Source organism: Morus notabilis, unplaced genomic scaffold (assembly GCF_000414095.1).
Source record: "Morus notabilis unplaced genomic scaffold, ASM41409v2 Scaffold1934, whole genome shotgun sequence".
In the NCBI taxonomy this organism is placed as follows: Eukaryota; Viridiplantae; Streptophyta; class Magnoliopsida; order Rosales; family Moraceae; genus Morus; species Morus notabilis.
Window position 1 is genome coordinate 42,233 of NW_010365145.1, and position 9,838 is coordinate 52,070.

The 9,838-nt window shown below is 37.0% G+C and overlaps 1 protein-coding gene across 1 annotated transcript; it reads left to right on the forward strand.

Annotated features, from left to right (window-relative positions):
* Positions 1 to 2,373: 2,373 nt before the first annotated feature.
* Positions 2,374 to 8,672, forward strand: LOC21388500 (protease Do-like 8, chloroplastic; the record flags this gene model as incomplete). The annotated part of the gene is made up of 12 exons (XM_010107332.2): positions 2,374 to 2,518; positions 2,683 to 2,765; positions 3,043 to 3,141; positions 3,257 to 3,323; positions 3,429 to 3,504; positions 3,605 to 3,671; positions 3,772 to 3,989; positions 4,127 to 4,194; positions 6,462 to 6,541; positions 6,910 to 6,996; positions 7,451 to 7,558; positions 8,192 to 8,672. Coding segments are annotated over 12 exons (1,227 nt in total), but the record flags the coding sequence as incomplete, so codon positions are not given.
* Between the last annotated feature and the right edge of the window lie 1,166 nt (positions 8,673 to 9,838).

A 9,838-nucleotide genomic window follows, 5' to 3' on the forward strand; every position in this document is an offset into this window, starting at 1 on the left:
ATATATATATATATATTTTTTTTTTTCCATGCAATATGGTTATCCATTTAGTAGAGTGAAATTTTGAGTGATTTGTCTATGATAACTTTATGTATTTGTATTTCTCTTTCTTCGTGTGTTTAAACGACATATCCCTATTATTATGGCTCTGCGAACACATCCCTATTCATTCCTTAATGGTACGAGGTTTTTTTCATAATCGTTATATTCATGAAGATTACAGTTGAACCAGTCGAAACGAACTCTTTCTTAAGCCTCCAGATGTATATGAGTTTGAAAAAAGATTGTATTTATTATTTAAAAATGTAACCTATTTTGAGCGTCAAGATATCATCCGATATCATATTGAATAATAGTAAAAAGTCATTTATTCAACTTTCATGTTCTCTTTCTCTAATTTCATTACGCCAGAAAAATCTTCTAATGCGGCCAAACTCCACACATGGAGTTCGTATTTGACTATTATCTACACCAAAAAAAGAAAACATAAGCGAAAAGGTTAAAGTTTACAGGAAAAAAAGTTTTAACCTAAAATTAAAAAGATGGATTATTATTATTGGTGCCCTAAATTTTAAAGTCATTTTCAGTTTGTCTTTTAAATTTTTATTAGACAGAAAAATGAGGGTTTAAGTGTGGGCCCGTGGCCATGTGATTTTAATTTGTTTATTTTTAACAAAAATTCAAACAGTAATACTAGGTGACTGCATTACTCTCTTTTTTATATGTTTTTAACATAAATTACAACAAAAGGGGTTAAGTGAGAACAATTTAAAATTTACGGGGCAAAGTGGGAGTTTTTAAAGTTCAGAGAGCAAACTGAGAATGACTTTAAAATTCAGGGGGCACCACCGATAATAATCCTAAAAAGAACTATAATCTATGATTTTGGAAACGCACATCGGACCATGATAGCGCGGTTCAACTTTAGAAAAAAAAAGGCTATTTTGCATGAACACTCCCTCAACTTTACGAGTTTAGCAAATTGGCCCTTTAACTTTTTTTTTAGTAATTCACCTCTTAAACTTTGAAATTTATTACAATGTTGGTCAAATTGAAAACGAAGTTACAAATTTAGACTGTATCATGATAGCGTGGTTCAACTTTAGAAAAAAAAAAGGCTATTTTGCATGAACACTCCCTCAACTTTACGAGTTTAGCAAATTGACCCTTTAACTTTTTTTTTTAGTAATTCACCTCTTAAACTTTGAAATTTATTACAATGTTGGTCAAATTAAAAATGAAGTTACAAATTTAGACTGTATCTTCCTTGTGAGTGTTTAATGAGGGGTAATTAATATCTTTTTGCATCGAATTGACCCTCATATACGCATCACCGGCGAAAATTTATTTGAAATTGAGAGTTAACCGTTTTGAGGTACAAATTGGGAGTCCCCTAATTTCAAAAAAAAATTCATTCATGACATGTATAAATGATTCAATTTGATGCAAAAAGACTAGAATTATTTTTATTAAACACTCGAATAGAAGAAACCATCTAAATTTTTAACTTCGTTTTTAATTTGACCGATAATGTAATAAATTTTAAAATTTAAAAGGTGAATTGTCAAGAAAAAGAATTAAAGGACCAACTTGCTAAATTCGTAAAGTTAAGAAGGTTTCCATCCAAAAAAACAAATTAAAATTTTTTTTTTTTAGCAATCACCCAAAAAAAAAAATTCCTTCAATAAGTGTATGAAATAGCGTGCAAAAAAGCAGAAAACGAATATCAAAAATCGGATTCGAACTCCTGCGTCCTTTCGGACCAGTATCCGAAGGACCGAAAATGGCGCCTTAGACCAACTCGGCCATCTTGACTTTTTGTTGTTCGTTGGTTTTTATTTCAGCAAAATTATTTATTCTTTTGCCCATTTTTCTCTTGTTCCTCAAGTTATATTCCATTGTTTTTTTTTTTTTTTTAAGAATTATTGTATTGGAATTGTATCTCGTAATTTGCACTGGTAAAGTAAAAACTGGATTATTATATAGAAATCTTTACGTGTGCAAATACAGAAATACCTTCATCCCTAATGTTTTTCTACCTTGTTGGATCGGCAAATTGGAACAATTGCGAAATTCTAATTTGAGAAATTAAAAAAAAAAAATTACAGTTTGACGATTTTTTTAATATAAAAATCTGTTATCCTCGGAGGGCATTTTAGTAAATGCACTAACACAGAGAACCGTAGACACTAGGCACAGAACACCCAGCCCAAACCCAAACAAGTCCAAGCTCTTATCTGCCTCCATTGAATCTTTGGTCACTCTGAACTCTCAACTGTTGTATATCTCTTAGCTTCTTTCTTTTTTTTTTTTTTTTTTTTTTTTTTGGTTATTGAGACATCTTAGTGCTTCTCAACATTTGTGTAACGCGGTTTTGGTTGGTTCTTGTTTAGTGCTGAAAATCCCACCAAGGATTTGGGCCAATTATTGACAAAGATTACTCCTTTTACAACAAGGCGGGCATTATTCTCAGCTTTGTTTTTGTATTCATTTTTTCATCCTTCAAGGTACTTACCAGGTCCGCACCACTTTAAAGCCTTATTTTATTATTATTATTATTATTTTTTTTTTGCTTCAAGGATGAATCTTGTGTTAGAATAGATATTCATTACCTTTTTAATCAGCCAAGTGGGAAAAACTTGCTTCTGAGAATAATGTGATGTGATGATATGGATTTTTCAGCACAAGCTTTAGGGGATCCATCTGTAACCATTGAAGAAGTGACCCCCACAGTTTCCCCTTCTCCGGCACTTTTTCCCACTGAGGTTCATTTTTTTTACCATGCCGTGATCATATTTTATTTTTAGGCCTGTTTGGTTTCTATACTTAAATTCTGATTCTGCTATAGTATTTTTCACATTAAAAAGAATTTAAATTTAAAAATTTCTTCACTTATAAAGTATCTTTTAATAAATCAGAATCACTGACTTGAACGTGTGCGTGTGAACGGTTCACCCTTAATTTTAATGTTTCTGAACTTTTTTTTTTCCTTCCTATTATGTTCATGGTGTTAAATGGTCTTGATGTGTGTCTAATTGACAGAATAGAATTGTCCAACTCTTTGAGAAGAACACCTATTCGGTTGCCAACATTTTCGACGTAACATTGCGGCCTCAGCTTAATGTGACTGGTGCAGTTGAGGTATTTAGGAAGCAAAATTATCATCATTGCTATTTCTCCCCATTTGAGTTTTAAGGCTTTATGACATCTTATTGTTCTTCATAACTCAATTAAGGATTGTTACATGTATCGGCAGGTTCCGGAGGGCAATGGTTCTGGAGTAGTCTGGGATGGACAAGGACATATTGTGACAAATTATCATGGTAAGGGATGTCTAAGGAACTTGTTAGAGTTGTTAAATATAACATATAGGCTTTCATTTTGATACTGTTGTTATTATGTGGACTTTTGTGCTCCTTTATTTGCAGTAATTGGTAATTCCCTCACAAGAAATCCAAGCCCTGGGCAGGTTGTTGCGCGGGTTAATATTTTAGCATCAGAAGGGTGAGATATGCAGTGCAGTGCATCTTATTATGCCACTAAATTTTTGAGTATTTGATGGCCAATTTCGTTATTATTCTTTTGTTGTTGAAAATTCCTGAAGGGTACAAAAGAATTTTGAGGGCAAGTTGGTTGGTGCTGACCGCGCAAAGGACCTAGCTGTTTTGAAGGTAAGTTTTGTTTAAGATGAATCAAATCATTAAATATTGTAGTTATTCTTGAAGCTTGTTAATATTGTAAGAGTACTCAGTAATGTCTTCACATTGCTAGGTTGAAGCCCCTGAAGAGCTATTGAAGCCAATCCTTGTGGGGCAGTCATATTTGCTAAGAGTGGGGCAACAATGTTTGGCAATTGGAAATCCGTTTGGCTTTGATCACACCCTCACTGTTGGAGTGATTAGTGGATTGAACCGTGACATTTTTAGTCAAACTGGAGTCACAATCAGTGGCGGAATCCAAACAGATGCAGCCATCAATCCTGGAAATAGGTAAGAGACAAATTTCCACTACACAATTTGATTGTTTTAAGTTTCCGAATGAAATAAATTTTTGAATGATTGAGTGAAAAATTCTTATTAATGTTTTGTCTATCTGCCGCTTATATTTTTTCCTGTAATTATGGCAGTGGAGGGCCCCTGTTGGATTCCAAAGGAAATTTAATTGGGATTAACACTGCAATATTTACTCAGACAGGTAGATTTCCTCTCCATGCTTGGTTTTCTTCAAAGTTTTCTGTTAGGATCTTGAAAATCTATGCTTCATTAACAATACTAGAAATAGAAAATTACAAGATAGATTGGCGGTTTCGAGGACTCCCGACCTCCAAAATAGTGCACAGCACTAGACACTCTCTACAAATCTGATTCTCCCCCTCCCTAACAACTAAACCCCCTATTTATACTCCCCTTAAGACTATTGAAAAAGACTTCTAAATATTAGGTTCCTAACATTACCCCCGCCTCAAAGAATCACCTTGTCGTCAAGGTGAAAATCAAGAAATAAAATTGAAAAATAACATCTAAATGATTAAGAACAAAAGGCTTTGTTAGTTCCTTGATTTGAGTCCCCAATTTGTGTCCTCGTAAGTCACGTCTTCAAATTGGAGCCAATCAATTACTTTCTTCTCCATCTTCTTTGTATCTTGGAAAGCAACCACAACGTCTATCAATTCATTTGAAACTCTCTGCGCAAGCTCATCAATGGTCACAAAAAATATTGGCAAATCAATCCTCACTAAGAGAGTTTCCTTCTTAGCCAACCGAGACATCAACCTTTCAACTTCAGTCTCACCAATTTCTTCACACTCAACTGCAATCGTACCATTCCCAGCCCCAAACGTGTTAAAGTTTTGAGGCCTAACTGCCCTTGCACCAAAATTAGGCCAACTAATATTGTAATTACGAGGCTCAACCCCAAAATTGACTCTGCCCATACCGAAAACACTAGACCCAGCCAAATTCTGAACAGAATTTCAGGATTCAGCCCCAAAATCGCCGGATTTCTCATCGGAATTCCACGTCCTGGCCATCATCTCGCCGGAGCTAGCCCCAATGGTGTCAAAATCACAAAACCCAGCATTAAAAGCGTCAGAATTCATGGGTCCCACTCCAATTCCGCCAGAATCTGCCTCCGTGGCACCGGAACCAACCCCTTTCACGCTGGAATTGCGAAGCCCAGTCCAAACCGGATCGGAATCAGCCCCAACCTCGCCGGAAACAGCCTCAACAGCGTCAGAATCATGAGACCCGCTCCAAATTTGGCCGGAATTTTCAAAAACAACACCAATCTCACCGGGATTAACCTTAATCGAGTCAGAATTACGAGACTCCACTACAATTCCGCCGGAATCTACCTCTGTAGCACCGGAATCAACCCCTTTCATGCCGGAATCGTGAGGCCCTATCCAAATAGCAGCCAAATCGTCGAGCCCAGCCTCCGTCGCGCCGGAATCTGTCTCCATTGCACCGGAACCAGCCCCTTTCACGCCAGAATCGCGAGGCCCAGTCCAAACCGGTCCGGAATCAGCCCCAACCGCGATCGAATCAAGGCTGGGTCCCCTGTTCCGAGGGTACCCATGCCGTCCCAGCCTCGGAGCAAGCTTCTCCTGCTCTAACTCTGGCTCCCACTCCAGTTCCCGTTGCCAACCAAGCTCCGCTGCCCTCTCCCGACGGTCGCGACCTCCTTCTGCCCTCCTCCCGTCGTCGAACAAACCCTCGCGCTGCAGATCCGGACCTCCCAGCCCCAGATCGCGACGGATCTTGCGCTCCTCCATGAGACCCACGTCTCTCCGGCGTCGGAACTCCCTCTTGCGGCCTCGATCTTCGCGAATTGGCGCTTCCCGGCGAAGATCCGCCCGATTTGGCACCTCCACTCTGCCTAGGTCGATGCGATCTGGGCTCTCCGTGCCGCCAGCAGTGCCTCCATCCTCCGCAGCGCCGCCCGCTAGTCACCCATCTGGGTCCGAATCTTCCCCACTTGGTCCCGGAGTTCCCCCATACTCCCTCCATAAACCTTGTGATTAGCTCTTAGAGCAGCCCTAAGTTTCTCTCTTAACTCAAAGAGCTCCGTGGATCGTAGATGCTCTGATACCATTGTTAGGATCTTAGAGCAGCCCTAAGTTTCTCTCTTAACTCAAAGAGCTCCATGGATCGTAGATGCTCTGATACCATTGTTAGGATCCTGAAAATCTATGCTTCATTAACAATACTAGAAATAGAAAATTACAAGATAGATGAGCAGTTTCGAGGACCCCCAACCTCCAAAATAGTGCACAGCACTAGACACTCCCGACAAATCTGATTCTCCCCCTCCCTAACAACTAAACCCCCTATTTATACTCCCCTTAAGACTATTGAAAAAGACTTCTAAATATTAGGTTCCTAACATTTTCACACTTTATTCTTGGTGGTTGTTTTCTTCCTCCCCTTCTCAGGCAAAAAAAATCCTTGTTTGTGTTGCAGGTACATCAGCGGGAGTAGGTTTTGCCATTCCATCCTCAACTGTACTAAAGATTGTCCCCCAGTTGATCCAATTTGGCAAGGTAAATATTGTTGTTAACCATTTATAATGTGCAAATATGCTTGCTTTTCTTGGTTCTTTATATATAGGGATAAAAGATGGGTGGTCTTCATCTCTCCCTTCTGCGATTCTATTTGTTAATAGAGATTATAGGCACGCCTTTTATAGTTTTTATTGCCTTTCTAGATTTGTCCTTGAAATTGTTCTAAATTTTCTCATTTTTGATAATAGCTTCCTAGAGAAGACCATTCATTAGGGAAAGGGGAAAAAAAAGTTCATAATAACAATAATCTAATACCTTTTTACCAAATTTATTAGACTTTGTTATTTATGCGCATTCCCTCCCCATGTGAAAGTTTCTCCTCTTATGTCTCTTCTTCATTCTATCAGGTTTTTCAAGCAGGTTTGAATGTGGATATTGCCCCGGACCTTATTGCAAATCAACTCAATGTTCGATATGGAGCTCTTGTTCTTCAGGTATCATTGTGGAGTAGTCTGTTTTGCCCATCGACTAATAATCTGACTGTTTTTGAACTCCCCTATATTAGCACCACTAGGCATTTGGTGGGGTGGTAAGGTTGTTCATTTTCCTCAACAAGGTGTTGGTTCGGCCACGGCGACAGATGTCGCGTCTCCCTAGGGGAATCTGGATAAGCCACCCTCTATCCCATAACCCTTTTATTCCTTGGAAAAAGAGAAAGAAAGAGAAAGATCCCATATGTGAAAAACTAATGGGTTGTTTGGTTAGAGGATTCATACCCCGATTCGAATCATGGTTCATGGTTCGCTACAGTGTTTTTTCACAAAAAATTCACATAAATCGAAAATGGTTCTAATCTCACGATTCTAATCCATGAACCAAACGTCTCATAATTCTTGCTTATGCATCGTTAATCCTATGCCTAAATTTTCCATGCATTGCCCATTATAGGTCCCTGGAAATAGTCTTGCTGCTAAGGCTGGGCTACTTCCCACCACGAGAGGCTTCGCGGGTAAAATCATACTTGGGGATATCATTGTAGCAGTTGACAACTTACCTGTAAGCTGTTATTTATCTCCATTTATAACAATGTGCTTTCTGTTACCAACATGTAAGATCTGCAGTATTATATTTAGGGGCACTTGCGAAAACCTTCCTCTATTTTCACTTTTTTTGACGAATAAACTCTTATTTCCAGAAACTACAATTTGATAACTCAAATTTGACTTATGTTGCAAATCCGTTGCTTTTCAACCCGCATTGGATCAAAAAAATGTGAAATGTCAAATTTACCCTTAAACATTGTTTGGAGCCAAGGGCTTACACACTCCATCTATATTCGGACATGATGTAACAAGGGCACATTTGGTATTTCATTTTATTTTCCCAATCCAATCACTCCAGGGGAGGAAAGATTTGCCACAAAAGTCAATGTTATTTGTCCAAAAAGCTTAACATTGAGGGGAGGTTTTTGAAAATTCCCCCTAATATTTCTGCATCTAAGCTTTGTTTTCCCCAACATATGTTCTAATCTGTTGGTTTTGATCTTATGAATCATCTGGTTAATTAACAAAACTTTGTGCTTCTAATGTTCAGGTAAAAAACAAAGCAGAGCTGTACAAAGAATGTTCTAATCTGTTGGTTTTGATCTTATGAATTTAATTAACAACACTTTGTGCTTCTAATGTTCAGGTAAAAAACAAAGCAGAGCTGTACAAAGCACTGGATGACTATAATGTGGGAGACCAAGTAACCTTAAAGATTCAGAGGGGCAGTGAAAATCTGGAGCTTCCTGTCACCTTAGAGGAAAAGAGTTCATGACTGAGAATCATCAAAACTGTCGTCTTCAGAATAGCATGTTGTAATATTGAATGGAAGATGAAAATGAAGAACGGTGTATATATAATATATGATTATTATTGTACCAAACTAAGCATTGTCAGCAAAGAGAAACTGAGACAGGTAAGCTTGATTAATGGTACTGTGCTTGCAATTTGCAACCAACAAATTAATAATTTTTTAAACTTTTGGCACAACCCAAAGATTTGATACAGGTAATGAGATTTATATAAACGACATGTCGTTTTGTTGTCTAGGACGATGTAAAAGAAATGTCGTTTTTTCCTTTAGATAAGACTCCTGTTGTTTCTGTATGAAATGTGAGCGACATGTCGTATAATAGATCAAATAGGATGATCTATCCTTCTTATATGAAAACGACATGACGTTTACATTCCATAAATAACAAAATATTTTGTTAAAGCAAAATTGATCATCCTCAAAGTGCTTATTCAAAGTGTTTCAGTACTAATATTGTAATCATCCGATCATTACATAATTTTTTTTTTCTGGGTATTAACCAAGAGATTTGGTCCAACAATATGGAGCTATTCAAAGGCTTTGACATTTCGATTTGATGATGCATGTAAATGGTCACAAAGAAGTCTTTAGCTATATAGTTTAGCAAAGAAAATTCAACTTCCAGATATATACGACTTCTATTTTGCTAGATTACTGTTTATTTATTTTTAGCTTGAGGACAGAAGAGGGGTTAACTTCTGTATAAATGAGTGTGAACGTGGAATATTAGCTAAACGTCAATGTCTAGCCGTAGTTCCACTTTACTATTATAATCAAATGTCCCGTCTAGCTTATTACTATTATTCTATAATTAGAGGCGACACATAGGTAAGCTGATCTTAAAACTAGAAGTAGATTACAATATTTTGAACATAACAATAAGAATTTAAAGCATTTTCTTCGTAATTTCCTTCCTCTTTCTTGCAATTTCTAGCATTTCATATGATCCAGGTGTTTGTAAAATTGATCAAATTCCAAATGTCAAAAAGGGTGGAAAGAAATTTAAAGAAAAAAATGATCAGAAAGAAAGGAAACAAGAAATCATAACCAAATGCATACGCGATATCACGACCCTAGTTACAAATTATATGTATAATATATGATTTATAAATTAGTGTAATAGTCTTTCTTTTAAATGCGTGTAAAGTTCGTTCCCTACTTGATCAATGTGTTGTATAATATTTAGATGTGCAGTGGCATGAGTAAAACGTATACTTATTTTTTTAAGAGATTTATGTCAGATGCTTCCTGTTTTATTACTGGCATCTTGAAATTTCAAAGTGATCATAATTTTGTTCACATTTGCGTCATACCATTCCCGTATGGACCCGAATCATGATTTTTGTGGCCAATAATTTGATAGTAATAATTTCATAGTTAATTAGGAGAGTCCTAGTACACGTCTTTTTAAGTGATCATGATATCTTTAATATTTCATAACTTGACATGATTGGTTAGTAGATGACTATGTTAATAGAT